Source organism: Corythoichthys intestinalis, chromosome 11 (assembly GCF_030265065.1).
Source record: "Corythoichthys intestinalis isolate RoL2023-P3 chromosome 11, ASM3026506v1, whole genome shotgun sequence".
Classification (NCBI taxonomy): Eukaryota; Metazoa; Chordata; class Actinopteri; order Syngnathiformes; family Syngnathidae; genus Corythoichthys; species Corythoichthys intestinalis.
In genome coordinates, this window is record NC_080405.1 from 30,586,909 (window position 1) to 30,610,905 (window position 23,997).

Consider the following 23,997-nt stretch of genomic DNA (forward strand, 5'->3'; position numbering starts at 1 on the left):
GCGTTAATGGTTCAGAGGCTTTGGATACATATCCGATTTTTATCCACATATGAACGAGACCCAGGTTGGATGTGTAAAGTTTGGAATTGGACTGTTCATACTGCATGAACATATCGGATACGTGTCGCATATGGGCAAAAAAATCGGAATTGACCTGTGGTGTGAACGTAGCCTTAAACACTCCGGGCATGTAAAATGACTATTTATAAAATTACTGCAGTTAATATTCAAGTATTTTTCTTAAAATATTGCAATTTTGTTTACATTATTATTGCTATCATTTATAAGCGCTATTTTTTTCTTGTAATGATGCGACTTTTTTTTTGCTTCTAATATCACAACCTTTGTCCGGTAAAATTGTTTTTGTCATCATATTACGAATTAATCTATTATTTTTAGGGCTGTCAAACGATTAAAATTTTTAATCGAATTACAGCTTAAAAATTAATCGTAATTAATCGCAATTCAAACAATCTATAAAATATGCCATATTTTTCTGTAAATTATTATTGGAATGGAAAGATAAGACACAAGACATGTATACATTCAACATATGGTACATAAGTACTGTATTTGTTTATTATAACAATAAATCAACAAGATGGCATTAACGTTATTAACATTCTGTTAAAGCGATCCATGGATAGAAAGACTTGTAGTTCTTAAAAGATAAATGTTAGTACAAGTTATAGAAATTTTATATTAAAACCCCTCTTTATGTTTTCGTTTTAATAAAACGTGTACAATTTTCTATCAAAAAATAAACTAGTAGCTCGCCATTGTTCATTTCAACATTGCTCATGTGGCGCTGAAACCCATAAAATCAGTCGCACCCAAGCGCCAGCAGAGGGCGACAAAACACCGAAAAACACAAGTAACAAGTGAACATTACACTGTGCTGTCATTTTAATCTGTTTGAGCGGGGCATGTGCCTTAAATGCGTCAAATATTTTAACGTGATTCATTTAAAAAATTAATTACCACCCGTTAACGCGATTATTTTGACAACCCTAATTATTTTATAATCCTGATGACTTAATTTGTCCAATTCTTTTTTTTTTTCAAAAAATACTTCAAATACAAATTTTTCTGATAAATATGCATCATCATCATCTCCAATTCATTCATTCATTCATTCATTCAAGTTTTGTGAGAATATGAGGAAGAAAAAGAATGAAGTAAACGTTAAATGTATATGTACAATTTTTTTTTTTTTTTTTTTTTACAATTAACTAACCAATTATTTTATAACTGTATAATTTATAGGTTTTATTGATAAATAACTCTTTAGAATAGCTATTAAAACATCTTTATAATTTATCATATATAGTTGTATTTTACTAATATTTTGGTTATTCATTCACTACAATAACACAAATATTTGATAAGACTTGTTATTTGCTAGAAAATGTACTTAAAAGTTTAACAAAAATCTTATTTACAATAAATGAACCTTTTTATCTGTAAAAAAAACAATGATTTACATGTAAAACTTTTTAACCTATTTTATACATTAAATAATATATGTATCCCACTGTCTTAAAAAATGAATAGAAATATGTGAATCTAAAATTAATTTAGAATATCTCTTCTTCATATTTTGGTAAAAAGTGCAAGTGTTTACGTGTGTGTGTGTTGTTCATTTTCAGCCCCTTGCACCTTGGCAACCCCCCCGGGGCGCTGGCCAATGATTCCCCCTTCTCCCATGTGATCATGTGTGTGTGCGCATATGCTGAGATAATGTGTATCTCTTCATATTCACAGGCCAACCCTCCCCCCATCATTGTCAACGCAGACTCACTAGATGCAGGCCCTTATGTAAGTATCTCACTCTCTCTCTTCCCCCTCTCTCGCTCTCTTCACACTCCCTCTGTTTCCACGTGTGTCCATTATCCCATTGACCCTTGACCTTTTATTTTGCGCCCGTTTGCACATTCAGAGTCTCGGAAAACAAATCAAAAAGGGGATTTTACTTAAAAATAGAGTGAAAATTTCTGGCTATATTAAAAAAAAAGAAAATCGGGCTTTTAAACTGATGCCCTTACAATGCGAGTGACCCAATTTACGCTTGATTGTTTTATATTATCGGAATACCAATTACTAATTTTGGTTCTGAAAAACAATAGTCGTGAAAGTCTTGTTTGTCGGTGTCAGCGTGGCTGTATTATACTGCCGCTCGGTGGCACAATTGTGAATGTTATGAGGCAGCAACTTGTTAAATTGTATTTGTTTATGTCTTTGCTTGTTTGTCAGGTGAACGGCAGTGATGGCATGTACAAGTATGAGGAGATCATTTTGGAGAGGGTAAGTACATGCTATGACAAACCGTAACACGCCTCTTACTGTATGTGTGACCTGATACATGTTTTTTTTTTTTTACCATGTTTTTTTTTTTTTTTTACAATCTACATCAGGGTAAATAGTCTGGATTAGCCTGGTTATGTCAATGATTCCCTGCAAAAAGGGATTAATGCTCCTAATTCACTTTGACTAACTTGCTATCTAACAACGAAACTCATCAGCTTGAGTTAGTGCTGTACGACCAGAATCGTTTATTGCAGCACTTTTAATTTTTGTCTTTTGGACGAAAATACTTATTAGTCTGAGTCATATTTTAGTCATTTTTAAAATGTGTTTGTCTTCGTCTAGTTTTAGTCGACAAAATCTCATACAAATTTCGTCAAGTTTGTGTCGACAGTTGCCCCAAAAAATTTTCGTCTACAAAATTCAAGTTTCCAAAAATTCCAAATGAACATGGACAGATGAGCACACATTGTAGCGTCTACAAGGACAACGCCAACTTGGTGAAAATGCACACTGAGCAGGAAAAGAAGTACATTATTTTCAATTAAACCCACCCAGGAACCATGAGTTGTAAGTTTAAAAATAAAAAAAAAACTGTCCGAGCATTTAAGAGGATGCTCGTCAGGCTAAAATCGGTGCTATTGCAACTGCTGTGCTAACACAAAGAGTAACATTTAGCACGGGCCTATAAGGCTAAAGAGACACTGCATATTCTCTCTGTTCAAAATAAGAAAACAAATCTTACCATGTATTTCTAAACAAGCTAGATGGAGCGCAGCTGTGCTTGAAACACATCGGAAACTCCGGTGAGGAGAATGAGGAAGGGGCACAGCACATTTCACATGAGTGACACGACCCAAACACTGCTACATACGCCACGTACAATATGAAAATGTCACGCATTGTGAACATATGACGGAAACTATGGAGCATTTTTGTCTCGTTGTCGTCTCGTCAGACAAAAACTGGCATCCGTCTCGTTATATTCTCTTCTCCTAAGCCAAGTCCTTAGCTCGAGGAGCCAATTAGTGCTGACTTGCTACATTTTGGGATTCCGGATACCATACAGATGAAGTCCCCTGGTTACAACGTACTCGACTTACGCGATTTCGACTTTACAACGCAGAAGTCTCGTCCACCATTTTGTCCCGTCTTTTAATTTTTATATCATTATTTTTTCTGTTGCACAAAGAGTACCTAATTGTACCTCCCAGTATCTTATTTTTTACATTATTAACATGACTTCTTCAGATTCAGAATATTTATTGTCATTGTTACAAAAGCACAACAAAACTTTGTTTGGAGCACCCATACAGCTGTTAAGTTGATAAAGTGCAAAACCCATATAATAATTACCCTTAAGTACCAAGTGTAAACATTGACAAAGTATTGGACATAAGTAGGGCTGTCCCGAACGAGTAATTTCCTCCCGTTTAGTCAGCCGACTATTTTCACGATTAGTCGACTGTTATTATTATTATTTTTTTTTTTACTAATTTAATAATGATTTTTTGTTGAAGTTCATTAATTCACAAAAAACATATTGGAACACCTAAATTCTTTGTTAAATAAATATCAATAATAAATCACAAACAATGAGGTCAAATGCTCCTGGAACTAGTTCAAAAAAATGTAATTGGAAACACTGTGACTTCACCTTTTTAACAGGAGTCAAAACAATTCTAACACTTTTTGTGGTTTGTCAATTTTGTTCTAAATGTTAAAATGAATTGCAATGGGCCACATGTCCCGGACAATCATTTTCAGAATACATTGTGTGAGTTCAGATGCTCTTTCTGGTGTGCATTCCGCATTTTTGAGGGAGGGGAAAAACTGTTCAACTTTTGTTTGTTTTAACCTGAAAATAGATAAATCAGAGGGCACACTGAAATATTCCCACAATTATTTTGAATGAAAGGCACACATAATCATAATAACAAAATTTAAATATATAGTATTAATTTTATAGTATACTACTATACTGTATGTATATAAACAATAATACTTTATAATATAAAGTAACTAACATGAGTGCAGTCATGGATTATAGTAAGCAGGCCAGTGCTGTGTTTCCATGTATATTTTTATTATATTATGTATATGCAGGATATATATATATATATATGTATATTATTAGGGTTTTTTTTTTCCCCCCAAGTGGGAGCTTTCATGATCCTAATAAATACAATCTGCATGCTGTGCACAGAGATGTCAAGATCTACAGCTTTCGGGAGCAGCAGCAGAGCAGATTAAAAACGTGAAGTACGTGGGGAAAAAAACTGAATGATGCACGTTGATATGACGCACATAAAGGCAACTTCAATTTAAAAAAATTGTTAGAAAGTTGTATGGATTTACAATCTGCTAGCTTGTTGTTTCTTGTTGTCTTCCAAAATTACACCTGGGTGATGGTGCTTGAAGTGTTCGTTCATAGCCGACGTGCTACCGTGGTATGCGAGCTCAGCTTAGCAAAGAGTACACACAGTGGCACAGTATATTAGCTGAAACAATTTACAGCCTTATGTGGGCCAAACCAGAGCGCAGCTATCCTTTATCCATGTGAGACGTCTGAGTGATGGAAGCAGTATTGAACGACAGTCCAGACAGACTCAACACTGCCACCAGAGGGCAGTGTATCCTCCACCATTGAACAAAATACAATACTTTTGGACTTTTTAAGATAGTTATTTTGAATTTTTAAAGTGTTAATTCCAATTTATACGGTATTTCGGGTTATGTCGCCAGCGCAGGAAACGGAACTCATTCGTAACCTGGGGACTACCTGTATCACCAAGGGGAAGAAGCTGTCATAATTGTATAATTTTTCACCAAATAATTAGTAATTCTAGTATATGGTGGCATATCGATATCAAAATCTAAAACAGTATGTGCACTTTGGGTTGTGTGTGCAGGGGAACTCCGGTTTGGGTTTTAGCATCGCGGGAGGCATCGATAATCCGCACATTCCTGACGATTCGGGGATTTTCATCACCAAGATTATTCCTGGAGGAGCAGCTGCCATGGACGGAAGGCTCGGGTAAATGTTCTACAACTTCCGTCCTTATCAAGTTACTTTTTTTCCTGTTCAATTTACACTTTTTCACATAATAATTTAAGTTTTTTTTGTTTGTTTCTTTAAACACTAATTTCTTTTAATACTACACTTATTAAATCCCTACTTATTTCTATTCATATTAAAATTCTCATATTTTTCTTGTTAAGTTAGAAAAATATTCTTACAACAGGCACACTTTATTGTCAAATGATTAGAATTTTATTTTTTTTAACTGAAAAATGCATAGTGAATATAATGAATATTTTTATTTCTTCCATAAAAAATACTTGTTAGATCATATCAAAGTACTATCATTTTTGCTTTTTTTAGTTTTATCAATTTCAAAATGTCATGTTTTTTTGTCACATTATTTCTTCTAGTATTAGAATTTGTTATTTTGAATAAAAATATTTGAACTATTTTCTTTAAATTTTCAATTTTTTCCTTCTTTTAAAAAAAATTCATCACCTAAGAATGAAGTTTTCTTTTATTAAAAAAAAAATAGAAATTAAATTGTATTTTTTTTTATATATATATAGTTTTTCTTTGGTTTGAAGACTAATATTTGTGTGGTGTTTTAATGACTTTATAATTATAAAATTACTCCTTCATTCTTCTAATATTGCAATTTATTTTTCGTAAAATGAAAGCTCTTTTGTTTGTGTTTATGTGGAATATCATGAATTATTTGTTAAATTCTCACTTTCTCATTTTTTTTTTACTTTATAACAAAACTAACAACACAAAAAATATTTGAATCATTTTCTTTTAATGTTAATTTTTTTTTCTTCTTTTGCACCTTATTTTGCATTGACTTCTGCCTTTATACCCTTATAATTAAGACTACCTTTACAATGATATGCCTTGTTTGTCTTAGTCTAACAAAAATTTGATTATTCTCTTCATACAATTTTCCTCCAATAATATTACAACCGTTTTCCTGCTCATATGGACTTTTTTTGAAGTGTACCAACTTTGTTATTTTTCCCCAGTTGGTGTGTGGGAGTGTTTGACCTCCTCAAGACTCTGTGTATTTTCCTAGAAACGTAAAAGCGAGGCGATAGTAATAACGATGACGTAACGGCTTCCGCAGGGTTAACGACTGCGTGTTGCGCGTGAATGACGTGGACGTGTCGGAGGTTGTCCACAGCAGGGCGGTGGAGGCCCTGAAAGAGGCGGGGCCCGTGGTGCGCCTTCTTGTGAGGCGGAGGCAGGCTCCGCCCGAAACCATCTTGGAGGTCAACCTGCTGAAAGGTCCCAAAGGTAAGTGATTGGTTTTACGTTAACTCATTCATTGCCATTAAATGTGATGGATGTCAAATTCATTTGAACTGGGAATGCTGTCTTGTTCATATTGATCATGTCATTAACTCTTTTAGAGAAAAAAACCCTGCAATTTATACCTTTAACTTTACCCAAAAATGGCTGTTTTATTTTTTAAAAAATCTCAAAAATGGCCCATTTCCTAATTTTTCTCAAAGCCCCCCCCCAAAAAAAATCCCCACCAAATTTTCAAAAAAAAAATCTGACTTTTGTTTTCCCCCCAAAATGATAAAATTATGTTTAAAAAATAATTTTAAAAATGTAAATTATTTAAAAAAGAAACCCATTCCAAATGAGAATTACTATATCATTAATATAGTCGCACATTTAATAAAAAAGTATTCTGCTAAATACTAGTGTTGCACCGATACCATTTTTTGGGCCCGATACCGATACAGATACCTGGCTGTGCAGTATCTGCCGATACCGATACCATTCCGATACCACTGTTTGCAAAAATAAACATATATATATATATATATATATATATATATATATATATATATATATATATATATATATATATATATATTAGGGCTGTCAAACGATTAAAATTTTTAATCGAGTTAATTACAGCTTAAAAATTAATTAATCATAATTAATCGCAATTCAAACCATATATAAAATATGCCATATTTTTTTGTAAATTATTGTTGGAATGGAAAGATAAGACAAGATGGATATATGCATTCAACATACGGTACATAAGGACTGTATTTGTTTATTATAACAATAAATCAACAAGATGGTATTAACATTATTAACATTCTGTTAAAGTGATCCATGGATAGAAAGACTTGTAGTTCTTAAAAGATGAATATTAGTACAAGTTATAGAAATGTTATATTAAAACGCCTCTTAATGTTTTCGTTTTAATAAAATTTTTAAAATTTTCAATCAAAAAATAAACTAGTAGCCCTATTCTGTCCTCAATGTGTGTGAGTACACAAATTGACAGATAGTGAACATAAGTTCCTAAAAGAAATCAGACGGCGTGGCAAAGTTGCATGGGCTTTACTGAAGTCATCTCTTTTTGACAGGAGCACATTTCTTGTATTTTTGTAAAACGGAAAATAACAAGGCAATGTGTCAATAACTTGCATAAATCACAAAATAACATAAAATGTACACACACGTGTCCTTTTGAGCAGTAGCACTAGCCAATTAGCTCACAAGCATCTAACAATGTAACTGCATTTCACCATATATGTGAACAAATTCAAATACACATCAATAACTATCTAATGCTCATGAATATAAACAAAGGAGGAATATAACTCACAAGCGATGCATGTATTAGACACAAACAGTGTGATGGGGCTATGAGAACTGCCACTGAATACTGGATGCGGACGTTAGCTGGTCTGAATAGCACTGTCTATTAGTGTGAGTTCGCGTCGACATATAATCACGTCAGAAAAGCGCGCCGAAACCCAAATAATCAGCTGCACTGAATCGCCAGCAGAGGGCGACATTACGCCATATAACATATGCAAGTCACACCCAAGCGCCAGCAGAGGGCGGAAAAACTCCATAAAACACAATTAACAAGTTGGCCTTTCACTGTACTGACATTTAAATCTGTCTGAGCGGGCCTAGTGTGTTAATTGCGTCAAATATTTTAACGTGATTAATTTAAAAAATTAATTAACGCCCGTTAACGCGATAATTTTGACAGCCCTAATATATATATATATATATATATATATATATATATATATATATATATATGTACATATATACATATATGTATGTATAAGGGATGCAACGATACAGTTAGGTCACGGTTCGGTACGATTTTCGATACAATTCAATACATTTAATGCTCTGAAACAGAAAATACAACTGTTATTATTATTATTATTTATTTATTTTTTTTATTATTTTTTTTTTTTGCTAACAAGCAAAAATAACAGTGCCATCATATAAACAAGCATTTTAATGCATAATATTTATGTGCCCACTTCTTACTGATCTGAAGAAATTTTGTATATAAGTGCTGAGAACAATCTTTACTGTTTGTAAAGTGGGGCACACTGTTGATTGCTGCAGCTCTCTTAGCAGCTATATTTACCATATAAGCAAAACATCCTATTTGTGGTCCGAGTCCATCTGTAACATGTGCTGAATTAACAGTATTTACAGCATTATCTATAGTCACTGGTATGGATTGATTTGGCCTGCTTAACTTCCATTCAGTCATGGCGGTTTCTAATTCATCAATGGACAATATGGCGTCGCTCTGGGCTCACGCAGCTAATGGCATGGGATCTAATGTAGCACATCTAGGTTGCTATTTGATGATATCATGTGTGTGCGCGTGACATCTCGGATATGCGTTGTAGTGAACATCTGGAGTATTGAAGACGAAGATGATACTTTCGTATGGTAAATTCGAGACAAATACATACAAATGTCATGCATCGAGATTTGGGAAGTTAGCTCACGTGGGAAAGACAACTAATTTGCGCTCAAGTGACGCCAGTAGATGGTATCGGCACTCTAAATGATGGTACTCGTCGATACCGATACCACCAATTCGGGCCGGATCGGCGCCCCCTGCCGATACTGGTATCGGTATCGGTGCAACTTTACTAAATACTACTTTTAAATTAATTATCTGGTAATGCAATTAATAGCAGTTAATGTCACACAATTATCATGATTAAAATATGTAATTGCCCAGCCCTACTTTTATTGAATATATTTAACAATTGCTATTGTACAGTTATGAAATGATTGGTTAGTTTACTCTAAGTAGGCAAATTTTATTGTTAATGTATATATATTTTACAAATACATTTAATTTATTTTAATTGTATGATGTGACGACATAAGCGGCAAAACATTATAAAACTGACAATCGACATTTCACATCTCTATTGTCATTATCGCTACATATAGACCTGTTCCTGCAATGTACATTATGGCCAGCATGTGGCGCTGCCATTTGCGCTGACTTACCCTGGTTTTACAAGAGGCACGTCTGCAGCGTGTCAGCAACACAGTAAAACGCGGCTGCGTTTCAGACGCGTCCCAGAAGCGAATAAACGCGTAGCACACGAAACGAACGGCAGAGTTTGTTATTTGTCGCGAGACGCAACGTTCCTCCATCAATTGAACTAGTTTGGATCAAGTATACAGGAAATCACTCGTGTAAAAGTATGATGACTCCGGTAGATTTTCAAAATAATATGCAATTACTTTTATGAATTCCTGCATTGCACTTTAAGTTGAGAAAATTATTAATTAAACTTTTTAAAACCTTTCATAAGTAAATAATGATTCATTGAGGGATTTGATTTTGAAAAATACTGTAGCCTACATGTTAAAATATATTAAAACTAGAGTTGTCCGGTATTATCGGGTTGCCAATAATATCAGCCAGTAAAAGCATTTTAAAATTATATCAGACAATATCGACATCGGCTTTTCATTATCGGTTTTTAGACGGTATGTAGGGATGGGAATTGATAGGATTTTTACCATTCCGATTCCATTATCGATATTGCTTAACGATTCGATTCTTTATCGATTCTCTTATCAATTCTAATTTGGGGAAAAAGAACAAACATTTTGATTGGCATCGAGTTTGTTTAATCAGAACTCACAACCTTACAAACTCACAACGAAATCAAAAGAGGCCCAAAGCCTCAATGTTAACTGTGGCAATAAGTGGCAAATACACAAGAATGTGTAACATTTTACTGAAACATTTATCTAATAGAAATAAAAAATATTGTTATATATTGGCAGATAGGTTGTTGTTCTGCCTTTGGCAATATGCGTTAAAGCAGGGGTCCCCAAACTTTTTCCTGTGAGGGCCACATAACTTTTCCCTTCTCTGATGAGGGGCCGGGGTCAGTTTGTAACAGAAAAAGTGTGACGATTGCAGAAGTGCATAAATGTTAAAAAATATTGTTTTTCAGAAAGCCACAATCAAATAACCCTTTCTGGATTCTTCACGGAATGAAAGTAAATAAAATAAAAATAATAATATAATAATAATAATTAATAATAAAAACACTATTAATTAAATAGATAATAACCAAATAACCCTCTCTGAATTCTTCAAGGAAAAAGGCCAGGAAATAAATAACACGATTGAGAAAAAAAACAAAATGTGGAGGCGGGCTGTATTTGGGCCGCGGGCCGCAGTTTGGGCACCCAAAGAAATGCCGCATCCAAGCGAGTGAGCGAGCGAAGTGAGAGAGGGAAACACTTCTACGAGCCTACGTTCTTTGTTAATGTTAATATCTACAGAGGCAACGCCTGTATGTATCATCTTTTGTGTTGTTGTTGTTGATCGGACACTTAAATCCAGTTGTGTAGTGGTTTGAACGATGTGCTAATAGTAGCGAACGAATGCTAACCATACTGTTATTAGCAGCTAATCATCGCTGATTTACGTTGATGCAAACCTGTTTGTTATTGGGGACGAAATTGATTTGTTTCATTTCTATTCTTAGTTTCACTCTTCAAGTCATGGTTGAATAAAGTCAGCAAATTATATCAACGTCTTCTACATCGTCATTTGGGAGCTTAGCTAGCTGTATAGCCAGAACTGAGCTTTAGCCTCTCTGTGAGGACAGCGCAGTCGTATTCCCTCCCGATGCAGTTACCTCCACCTTGCAATGACTGCAAGTCGCTTTGTTGTAATTTTTCCTCATGAAGTGAAGACACACTTTCGAGCGTTTGAACCTACGTGCTGTCATTGTTATGTTTATGGCTGCAATGCTCGTGCTTACCCGTCGTAACCTTTCATTTTCACACTCTTTCCTGGTGAAGTGTAGTCAAACTTTGGAGCGAGTGGTTCTTGGCGCCATGCTAGTTTGATGCGTCTGGACAACATGGCACGTCACGACGCAATACGCGTCTTTAGGAATCGTTAAAGGGATCGTTAAGGCTTTTTCATTGTGATGTCGAGGCCTCGAAACACTCGGAACCGGTTCCGAATTGGAATCGGATTTCGATTCCCATCCCTAACGGTATGCATACTGTATGGAAGTGCTGTTGTGCATGTCCAGTTATTGCAAACCTGTCTTTCTGTTGTTTCATGGCCCCTGCTGGCGCTTAGGTGTAATTTCTTTTGAAAAGTTCCGGCAGTTTCTGCTGAAGTAGTCAGATGTCGACGTAATGTCATTGCAAATAGAGAGAGCTAAATGGACGAGTTAACGTCTGCAATCAGTGTACCATAGCAGTTCTTGCCATCTCACCACGTTGTTTGTGCCTTATACAAGCATTGCTTGTAAGTTATATTCTTCCTTTGTTTTACATTCATGTGCGTCCCCTGGCTTCTGCCCGTAGTTAGCTGGGATAGGCTCCAGCACATTCGCGACCCTCGTGAGGATAAGCGGCATGAAATATGAATGAATGGAGATGTGTATGTTTTTTTTTGTTTTTTTGTTATTTCATTATTTCATTGCTTGCAAGCAATACTAACAGTTGCTATTCAAATTGACACGTAGTGTATACTTTGTTTATTTGTGGCTTATTTCATATTATTAAAAATGTTTTGTTGTTTTTAGTTTTACATAAAAATATCAGTGCTCTTGTCAACAGAAAGATGACCACACTAAGGCCAACTTTACTCCAGTGTCTGACTTCTCTTTAAAGCCTAATTTGTTCGCTGTATGTCGATTTGTGTGTTCACAGTCACATTGAGGACAGAATAAGCTCCTTATTGGCACTTTGCACTTGCACTTGATTATAAAAACAAAACTGATCAGTTTTGATTTCAACAATAGATATATGTAGTGGTGGAATACACACTTTTTCCATAATGTAAGTTGAATGTTTCTTTATTTTTCACAATGTTTATTTGGAAAACCTTGAACTTGTTACATTTATCATTATTGAAGCATCCAATGGGGCATCACAATACAATTAACCATAATAACGTAAGTCCACGACCACATATACAGTGGGGTAAATAAGTATTCAGTCAACCACTAATTGTGCAAGTTCTCCCACTTGAAAATATTAGAGAGGCCTGTAATCGTCAACATGGGTAAACCTCAACCATGAGAGACAGAATGTGGGAAAAAAAAAACAGAAAATCACATTGTTTGATTTTTAAAGAATTTATTTGCAAATCATGGTAGAAAACAAGTATTTGGTCAATACCAAAAGTTCATCTCAATACTTTGTTATGTACCCTTTGTTGGCAATAACGGAGGCCAAACGTTTTCTGTAACTCTTCACAAGCTTTTCACACACTGTTGCTGGTATTTTGGCCCATTCCTCTATGCAGATCTCCTCTAGAGCAGTGATGTTTGGACTTTCAACTCCCTCCACAGATTTTCTATGGGGTTGAGATCTGAAGACTGGATAGGCCACTCCAGGACCTTGAAGTGCTTCTTACGAAGCCACTTCTTTGTTGCTCTGGCTGTGTGTTTGGGATCATTATCATGCTGAAAGACCCAGCCACGTCTCATCTTCAATGCCTTTGCTGATGGAAGGAAATTTTCACTCAAAATCTCTCGATACATGGACCCATTCATTCTTTCCGTTACACAGATCAGTCTTCCTGGTCCCTTTGCAGAAAAAAAGCCCCAAAGCATGATGTTTCCACCCCCATGCTTCACAGTGGGTATGGTGTTCTTCGGATGTAATTCAGTATTCTTTCTCCTTCAAACACGAGAACCTGTGTTTCTACCAAAAAGTTCTATTTTGGTTTCATCTGACCATAACACATTCTCCCAGTCCTCTTTTGGATCATCCAAATGCTCTCTAGCGAACCGCAGACGGGCCCGGACGTGTACTTTCTTTAGCAGGGGGACACGTCTGGCAGTGCAGGATTTGAGTCCCTGGCGGCGCATTGTGTTACTGATAGTAGCCTTTGTTACTGTGGTCCCAGCTCTCTGTAGGTCATTCACTAGGTCCCCCCGTGTGGTTCTGGGATTTTTGCTCACCGTTCTTGTTATCATTTTGACGCCACGGGGTGAGATCTTGGATGGAGCCCCAGATTGAGGGAGATTATCAGTGGTCTTGTATGTCTTCCATTTCCTAATAATTGCTCCCACAGCTGATTTCTTTACACCAAGCGTTTAACCTATGGCAGCTTCAGTCTTCCCAGCCTGGTGCAGGTCTACAATTTTGTCTCTGGTGTCCTTTGACAGCTCTTTGGTCTTGGCCATAGTGGAGTTTGGAGTGTGACTGACTGAGTTTGTGGACAGGTTTATTTTTTACCGATAATGAGTTAAAACAGGTGCCATTAATACAGGTAACGAGGGGAGCCTCGTTACACCTCGTTAGACCTCGTTAGAAGAAGTTAGACCTCTTTGACAGCCAGAAATCTTGCTTGTTAGTAGGTGACCAAATGCTTATTTTCCACTCTAATTTGGAGATAAATTTTTTAAAAATCAAACAATGTGATTTTCTGTTTTTTTTTTCCCACATTCTGTCTCTCATGGTTGAGGTTTACCCATGTTGTCAATTACAGGCCTCTAATCTTTTCAAGTAGGAGACCTTGCACAATTGCTGGTTGACTAAATACTTATTTACCCCACTGTATTGGTATCGGTTTGATGTCGGTATCGGATATTTGGAGTTGGACTATATCGGGATATCGGTTAAAAAGTCATTATTGGACAACGCTTATCAAAACGATATTAAAACAAAGTACTTACCCATTGTTTATCGAGAACTGACAATCCACAAGAAAAGCAGAAAAAAAGCTAACCAACACGCGGGGTCTTAAAGGCAAATGGTTGATGTATTGTTCGCTTTAAATACCCGCTCCTCTCGGACCTATGCGTGATTTTGCAATTCTCGCGTGAACCGATCAAGCCGCTCTAAAGACACTCTTCTCGTAAAACGCATCCTGTTGAAATTGGGGGGAGGGGAGTGTAAGCGGTGCAGATGCACCGAGTGTAAAACCGCAGTTACGAGATTGATGGGATTCATAGTAGTATCTTCACTTGGCCTCAAGATGTCTCCACTCAATAGCCAGTTGGCTCCTCCTGCCAACCATAAGTGTAATTCATTTAAGACCATTGAAAATAACAGCACATATATGTTTCAATATTTATTAATAATGATATTATGCTAACTTAATATACAGCTGTCTTAAAAGTCAAAACCACTTGTCACAAGTATTAGTACATAATTAGATAACTTATGCTACTGTGCTGCTTCTGTTTACACTGGATAGATTTAAGTTGCAGCACTACTACTAGCAATGTATTTACCATTTATGGCAGGTCTGTTTAATGTCAATTCAAATATTAAGTGAGTGATGTGGACGCTGTCCTAATTGTTGTGTAATTTTTCACCAAATAATTAAAACTGTATTATGTCATGGCATTTCTAATCGTGATATAAAATCACAAAATTGTCATAGACGATTTTTTCCATATTGCACAGCACTACCATCAATGGGAGCCAATGGTTGATTATAAATTACCATCAAAGCCGTTGGAACAATATAAAAGTTGTTGACGTCTTTCATTAGCTTCAGTGTTATAAGTGGAAATGTACCCAAGTTACTGTGTGGTCAATGGAAAAAGAGTTAATTTTAAAGGAACTCAGTTTTTTCTATCACCGTCAATGGCGGCCAATGAGTTAATCGCGATGCAATATTGACTTTCTGGCAGGACTTGGATTCAGCATCGCCGGAGGGATCGGCAATCAACACATCCCAGGCGACAACAGCATCTACATTACTAAGATCATCGAAGGGGGAGCCGCCCAGAAAGATGGACGGCTACAGACGGGGGACCGCCTGCTCGCTGTAAGACCCTCTTTGAATTTAAATTGTCACGAACGATGTCCATGTTTTTTGCTTTAGGGTGCCAATAGAATGCTTGGAACTCTAATTTTGGGGTTAAGTGAAAGCAGACAAACCTTTTGTGAAGAAATTGCGAGTGGGATGCTTTGCTCTCCTGTGGGTGACTTACTGTAGCTTTTCAGTCACTTCTTGATCATTTTGGGCCATTTTCGGGTCCTTTCCTTGTTAACTCATTGACTGCCTTTGACGACGCTAGATATCCAATGTTCATAAATGCCAATACACTTGAAACGAGTAAAAAGTCACTAAGAAAATAGGCACACACGCTTTATATTGTACTTTCTGTACCTTTGCAATTCCTGTCTTTCTCCATTCTCCGTGTTAGACACAGCCGAGGCTCACTTAACTTCCTGGAACCATGAAAGCTTGTTCATTCTAATAGACACACAAATTACAGTGCATATAGGTGATGAGTAGGTGGGATAATCTGAGATACATTTGATTGGCTACAATAGTACTGGCATTTAAAAATGTTTGACTGCAGCTATTTTGCTTACTTCTGCGAAATATTGGCTCATAATTTACATTTTTCTCCGCTATTACATTTTGAATTTTTTTTTTCTTTTAACATTTAAACTCTTTAAAGTTTTGTTCCCGGTTTCTCGTTTTCTGCTTCAGGTGAACAACATTGTGCTTCAGGACGTGCGGCACGAAGAGGCAGTGGCAGCTCTAAAGAACACGTCCGATATGGTTTACCTCAAGGTGGCCAAGCCTGGACCTGTGCACCTCAACGACATGTACGCTCCGCCAGACTATTCCAGCAGTACGTATCTACTTCTTCTTCTCTTATGCCTCATAGTCAGGGTTGTCGTAATACTAATAGATTGATGGATAGATTAACAAGGAAACATACGTACGTGGTTGTACAGAAACAATCCTTTTTGGCCACTTAGTGAAATTGGATCAGCACTCCGTTAAAAAAAAAAAAAAACATAAAATACTCGCTCCTAATGTGTTCCTTCTTCAACAAAGACTCACTTCTCTGCAAATACTTTCTACTCTGACATAACAAAAGGAGCAATCCTTCTAAGTAATGTAATAGCATCTTTTTTCGTTGTAGAGTGATGAACCCGCTTGAATTTCTTGCATTGGATCACTGCTCTTTTGCCCAAAAACGCCCCAGACACCCACATAGTGGCTTCATAGAACGCACACACATTCTTCCCACAGCAACAACAAGCTTAGTTCTCTGCCTCCCACTGAGTGTGGATGCTTTCTCACATCCCACCTGCGCATGGGAGCCCACAATCTCCAGGCAAAGTGCCTTCAATCCTTCTAGGACCAAGCATTTAGTAAGAAGGGTAACTATTTGACGACATTTTCATGCTAGCTTTGATGGTTAACAGCTGTAAAAGGTAGAAAATGCAATTCCTGGAGCATTTTAGTTAAAAATCCTGACCATTTGATCAAAAGGGTGAAGAAGTATCATTAAAGGTTAGTGTATAAATGTGAATTCTGTGCAGAGGCAAAGATGTTTTGGGTAAAAATAATGACCACCGGTGGGGATTTTTTTTTTTGTGTGTGAATCCAAGATTAATGGGAGTCAATGAGTATTGATTTTATGGGTCCTGCTTAAATGACAACCAATGTGGGTTTTATTTGTGTGTTGGAGTTTAATATGTATGGAATCAATGGGCGTTTTGGTTTTTTTTTGTTTGTTTTTTTTCGTAATGGGTTTATTATTGTTGACCGTGGGGCCAAGTTACTCGAAGGAGTTCAATGCTATGTTTTTTGGTGGAATTTTCAGTTTTTTTAATAGAGGAGGGAGCAAAAACAGTTTGAAGGTTGAACGGTTGAAATCGGGTGGTCATAAAATCGATATTTTTTTGTTTGCTGTTGCTCCTTTTTTGTCCCAAAAATTGTATCGTTTTTCTCCCACATTTTACACACCATTCATACCATTACAACTCCAAATGATCCCTCAAAAAAATTCATGTGGAACAGGGTTGTATTTTTACTAGGAGAAATTCTTAAGTTACCCCCAAAACTTTTTTTTTTTTTCCTTCTCCCCCCGTAAAACACATTTCCTATGGTATATTCAGCCTAACACAGTGACATTGCTAGTTCAAATCTCTGTCACTGAGTGACTATCAGTGTTGTTAATCTTACTGAAAAAAAGTAATTAATTACAGTTACAAATTACTTCTCCCAAAAAGTAATTGCGTTAGTAACTCAATTACCTGAATGTAAGAGTAATTAGTTACTTGGCAAAGTAATTGGTGATAATTACTTTTTTTTTTCCCCCTCAAAAAAAAAAAAAAAAAAAAACATTGGGCACACAATGTAAAGTTTTTGTGAAGGTTTTTGGTACAATTGGCCCGAGCCCAATTCTTGACCCTAATTTACTCTTTACCCTGAATCAACTGTTAAAAGTTGTTAAAATTGCTCCCATTATTGCATTAGTTCCCTTCTCTCTACTTTCGACATATGAAAGTTTTAAAACTGTTTCATCATTTAAAGATAGATTCAAGTCAAGATTTTGCCGATTTAGAAGTATTTTAGATAAAAAGTTACTTAGGTTCGCTAGGAAGGTTCTCTACAACAGAGCCGTCCTAAAAAGTCTACTGCTTTAAGATGGCGGCTGTCTACTAACGCTTTTAGTGCCATGTCTGTCATTTGCATCTAGTTATATCTATATACAGTACATGTGATATCTACCATGTCTACCATATCTACCACAACATGTGGGCGTAGTTTGTAGGCTATCGGCTACAACATGTATTATTGGAGCTACCTAGCATCGCGTTTGCTCGGCGTCACAACTTTTTTGCCTCCGCCCCACTCCTGTTATGCTCGGTCGTCTCGGTGAGTCCGTCTCCCTCAGACTTTTCGACCAATATAGTAACGCATAGTAACGCATGCCTTTCCGTCCTCAGTAACGGTAACAGCGTTGCCAAGATGAGAAAAGTAATTAATTAGATTACCCACTACTGAAAAAAATAACGCCGCTAGTAACGCCGTTATATTGTAACGCCGTTATTAACAACACTGGTGACTATGGAAGTAAATCTGCGCCATTGGAGTTTGAATATGAATTTCTAGCTCAAAAATTTTGTCGCAACAATTTTAGTCATACAAGTTCAGCCCCAAAAAATTCAGTTGCCAAAAATTGTAGCTTAAAAAAAATTAGACACAAAAATTCAGTCGCAAAAAGTTCAGTTGTAAAAATGAAAAATCTTAAAAATGCTGGGGAAAAAAAGTCGTACTTAAACTCCGATAGCAGATTTACATCCATAAATAATGCCCACAAAAAAAAAATCTCCATCGACTGACTCACAAAAAAAGGCTCGTATTCATTTAAAGTAAGGCCCACAACATTTTTTCTTTTCTCATTGTTAAGAACTGAAAGAGCTTTTTTAACATGATTCTTCCTGCTTCTACCTGTGGCCCCTATGGTGTAATCATTCTTCCTTTCCCCCCTGCTGGCCTGGCCCTCCCTCCAGCCTTCCCCACCATGGTAGACAACCACGTGAGCCACAACTACATGGGTGCCATGGAGCCCAAGCCACCCTACCCGCCGCCCCAGGTCACCCCGTCAAGGTACTCGCCAGTTCCCCGCCACATGCTGGGAGAGGAAGACTTCACCAGGTACGTCACTAGTCGGGGAAAACCATTACTCGCACCTTCGCACCATAAATGGATAAATGACGTGATTGCTCAGAGACAGATGGTTATACCCTACATTATCCTTAAATAATATATTGTAATATAAATGAAAATAACAATACATTAACATAGTCTTTAAAAAATGGCACAATCTTAGAATGCTGTTTTAACAAAGAAGCAAAAATTCAATGCAAAGGCAGAGAGCTGAGACAGGTTTGCTCACATATTGACTCTTAAGATGTTGCCAGTGCGCTTTCAGGCATGTCACCAGATGCGGTTAAAATGTGGTTAAAATATCTATACTTTTTCTACTGCATTTTGTAGCACTGTTTTAGCCTGGCAGGGGGTTGGGGCAAGAAAAACCTGTCAGCCTGCCAGTTATATAAAGAACTGGGGGAAAGGAAATTTACTATAATTGTAATTCTATTGTCACTATGGTCAGTTATTAAGCATAGTATGCTAACCGTTCATTACACTAAGGAGCTGGTACTCCTAACAACATTAGTGAGAAAAAAAAACAGGGGTGTCATAAGGCAGCACACGACACAAACATATGGTGCATAAATAAAACAAACTGTGAATGAAAATTAACAAATGATGATGTGGGTGAAACACACACAGTGACTACTACTAGACTGGCAAAGAATTGGCCAGTAAAAAGTCAAGTTCATTTCTATAGCTCAAAATAATCAAAAGGCTACCAAAGGGCTTCACAAACACAAAATCGATGTTAAAATATTATATATTATCACATTTATTAGCTCATTGGCTGGCATTCACATTAACAGAGGAATCGGAGCCGTTTTAAAAAACGACTGTTTTTACACTGACCAAACTATAATTTTGTCAAATTAACTCATATGACACAGAAACTAAGAAAGCATATCAACAACTTTCCTACTCAACTTTCATTTTAATAATCTAATTGCAGTGAGTGAATCAATAATTAATTTATTGAATAAATAATAACAGAAGGGTTAAATTTATAAAATTATAAAATAAGCGAGCAATAAATATGACGAAAAATAAATATTCATTATTTTATTTCCTGATCTAAACCCCCATGCATCAACAAAAGCAATAAAACATGTCATTTTAAATAACTTTTCCACAAAAAGGCCACCACACTTTTGTTTGTAATCAAATTATTTTGAGTAGTGTTGGGCCTCATGACAATATATATCACCCAAAAAAATTCAAAATTGTCATAAAGTCCGTCTATCAAATTCCAGTCATTTATCAAGCAATACTGCAGAACAGCCTCTAGATGTCTCTGAATGAACAAACAGGGGGTGTCTTAAATAACAACACACCATATGCACTTAAGGTGCATAAATAAAACAAACAGTTCATGAAAATTAATAAATGATGACGTGGGTGAACACATATGGTAACTACTACAGCAATGGAAAAGAATTAGCCACTAACAAAAGCAATTAAAAACATTATGGAAAAAAAAAATGACTGAGCCAGTCGCGATATGCAATAAGTCAAATTATTACACGGTAAATAAAAATGAGGGCGGTAATTTTCCCGGCTGCGATTTATCGCCGCGTGCATGCGTGCGTACATACATTTGTGCGTGCGTGTGCTACGTGCACTCGGCAAACATGCATGTTGATTGCATGTGAGACTCCAGTAGCTTTCACAGATGTTTATTGGCCATAGACACGCCGTATAGTTAAAATTCAAAAATACAAAATAAGGAAACACTTCTATATTAAACAGTGTAAAACGTTACCATTGCTACACTGAGGCTAATGGAAAAAAAACAATGTACTAACCACTTTAGCCTGCTATAAAACATTGGCAGTCTTCTCCACAACCCAAATTGCGGTTAAAAGGTGACACTTCAAACTTGAAAACTCGCTGGATTAAAGAATTTGCAAGCAATGCGAACAAAAGAAAAAAAAATCTATTGCTGATACCGCATGCATGATGAAAGCGAAGTGCACTTTGTTTTTTTGTTGTTGTTTTTTTTACAAAGTGTAAAGCTTAGGGTTGGCGGCTTAGCAAACTTCCGGTGGAGATTTCAAAATAAAAACACGTTATGTCCAGATTTCTGGAGGCGATCGCATATACTTCAGATTCTACACTAAGAATAAATTTGAAATGACACTCATTATGAAAAATGTGATTGGCAATGATAATGTGATGTAATAAATGATAATAATTTGGCTTCAAATTTGTTGCATGCGCACTTTGCAGGAAAAATGACAGTCATTTTAGATAAAATTAACACTTTTAATGGGGTCTAATTGGTAGATGACAAAAATGACATTTGGTTTCTTACCTATTTGATTTTCTGCACCTAACTAGCTTTAAAATGACTCATTATACAGTTTTTTTTTTCTATTTATAAATTTTAATATAGTTTGTGTTTTATTTAAGAATAATAATTTATTGCATTTGAATCGGTGATTAGGATGTATTGACACGATATTAATGGTTGAATAGGTTGAAAAAAAAAACAGGCAATAATATCACATATCGTCAATAATTATGAGACAATATATCGCCTACTGAAATTTGTTAATTGCGACAGGCCTAACCTTCTCCATCCTAAAAAAAATTGGTAATATAGCAGTCTTCAAAAATAAAAATCAGAGCAAGATATGTCACCGCAAAACTCAGACAATCCAATTTTTTAAAATGCAATGCTAATAAATCAATTACTAATGATATGCTAGCATATGTCCAGTATGTTTTGCACACCCTCTGACCTCCACATGACTTCTTTGTAGTGCTGAAAGAATAATTGTGAATTTAAACATTGCAATTTCAAAGAGTCCACAATCGTTTTCATGTGAACCAAGATTTGTTGTGCTAACACATTTAGAGAAAATGCTCTATTTCAAAATATCACAATAGATATGTCGTTGTTGTGAAAAATAAATAAATAAAATATACAGCTTTTAAGGCAGGGTATGTTTGGCTAAAAATTAGGCCTGAACGATAAATATAATTCAATTGAAAAAAATTATCATTGTGATTTTTGGGGGGGGGTTGCGATATATTACGATATTAAAACTAGAAGAATTTTCACCAGATAACTTGAAAAGCTGCTTGGTACAGGCCTGAACGATATTGGAAAAAATTAACATTGCGATATACAGTATATTGCCAAGGCTTACTTTTTCACTTACACTTTACATTGTTTGGTGTGGGTTTTTCTTAAGGTGCACTAGCACACAATGTAGACGCACCCACATTTTTCATTGCATCACCTTTAACGCTGTACTTTTAATCGCTCTCCATAACGTTCATTCATCTTTCATCGCTGGGGTGCTCAATCCTATCACAGCTAACTCCATGCAGAAGGCTGGGTACACCCTAAACTGATTGCCAGCCGTCACAGGGCACATATAGACACACGACCATTCACGCACACACTCACACCTACCGACAGTTTGGAGTGTTCAATCAGCAGGAACCCCGAGAAAACCTACACAGGCATGGGAAGAGCCTGCAAACTCCACACAGGAAGGCCAGAGATTAAACCCACAATCCCAGAAGTGTGAGATGAACGTGCTAACAACTGTGCCATTGTGCCACCTTCATAATGTGAATTATTTTTAAACAAGAATAACTTAGAAAAATGCTTGTCTTTATTACATGCTTCCATAGACTTCAAACTCTATATTGGCCTATAATGGAGTCTATAATGCTTCATTGAGTGAGTCCACTCAGCCTCTCACACCTCCCTCCTGCTAAGCAGTGCGACCAAATCTTTTCTTGGTCACAAGTGCAGCTGGCATTTGGTATTTAAAGTTAATGATAATTGACAGGTTTGTAGCTTTGAACTGGCCATAGACGGCTTGGTAGCACTACGATCAAAGACAACTCATTCATTGTGTAAGTGAGAGGCTGTTCTTGGCAGCGTGAGCGTCAAAGCTGGGTGAATTTGCGACGCTGTACGAGCATGAAGCAGAAAAACGAGTTTGCTTGTTCAAAAAAAAAAAAAAAAGGAATATCGCACGACCTTGCAATGTCAGAACAGTCATCACTCGCTACTTCGCGCTTCAAACTTCGCGCTGTCAGTCCATCACAAATTTATTTTCAATTAAAAAAGAAAAAATACAGATGAGCCGTCCCGAGCCGATCGCATAGTCTCACTCTCCCTCCCTCACGCTCCCTGCTCTTTGTTGGTCAGGCAGTGAGTGCACTGGAGTTGCTTATGAAAGTTAACAATGATTGACAGATGTTTATGTATGACCTTGCCAGAGAAGCAAACTTCAAAGCACCGCATGCATCAATCATCGTTTAACTTGTTAAGCAGTTGCTGTGGCTGTGAGCAGCTTTGGCTGGGCTCACTCTATGAAGCATTTAATCAAGCCAAGCCATAGACTTCATAATGATATTATAATGAAGTTTTATGGCCAAGCGTTTTGTGCTTTATTTTTGTTTAAAAATAATTTGGTGGGACAGTAACATGTTTAAAACATTTAGTAAAATATTTATATATATAGTTTTTTTGTTTATTACACTTTGGGAGGGGAGTGAAAAAACATGTCATATTATACATATATATATATATCTCATTCCAATGCTAAATCTGAATAAATACAGTGAACACACAAAAAAAAAAAAAAAAAAAAAGGGGGGGGGGGAGTGGGTGCTGGTTTTTTTTAACTTATCGGTTCTGGTCCCCATTAACCGCAAAAAACAAGGGATCACTGTATTGCGTGTACACATCACGATGACGATGTTCAAACGATATATCGTTCAGGCCTAATAAAAATATACATTTTTACATATATTTTAATTACATATTCAGATATGGACAATTTAGAGTGTTCATATAGTAGCAAGTGGCACTACATTTAGAACCAATGTTTAAAAACAAATATTTAAAAAGGCAGCATGACACTTGAGTTGAATTAGAATGTTTTGATCTTATGATATAATTGCATGTCAT

General features: G+C 36.3%; 1 protein-coding gene across 17 annotated transcripts in view; it reads left to right on the forward strand.

Annotated features, from left to right (window-relative positions):
• dlg3 (discs, large homolog 3 (Drosophila)) overlaps nt 1-23,997 on the forward strand; it is a 188,116-nt gene that overhangs the window by 78,430 nt on the left and 85,689 nt on the right. For 8 of the 17 annotated variants that reach the window (XM_057849769.1, XM_057849777.1, XM_057849764.1 and 5 more), the window contains 7 exons: nt 1,765-1,818; nt 2,254-2,304; nt 5,217-5,341; nt 6,453-6,622; nt 15,280-15,416; nt 16,092-16,236; nt 18,899-19,061. In XM_057849769.1, coding sequence (XP_057705752.1) covers nt 1,765-1,818; nt 2,254-2,304; nt 5,217-5,341; nt 6,453-6,622; nt 15,280-15,416; nt 16,092-16,236; nt 18,899-19,061 — 845 coding nt within the window. The remainder of the gene's footprint in view (nt 1-1,764; nt 1,819-2,253; nt 2,305-5,216; nt 5,342-6,452; nt 6,623-15,279; nt 15,417-16,091; nt 16,237-18,898; nt 19,062-23,997) is intronic. The other 9 variants (XM_057849768.1, XM_057849775.1, XM_057849767.1 and 6 more) reach the window with 3 other exon arrangements.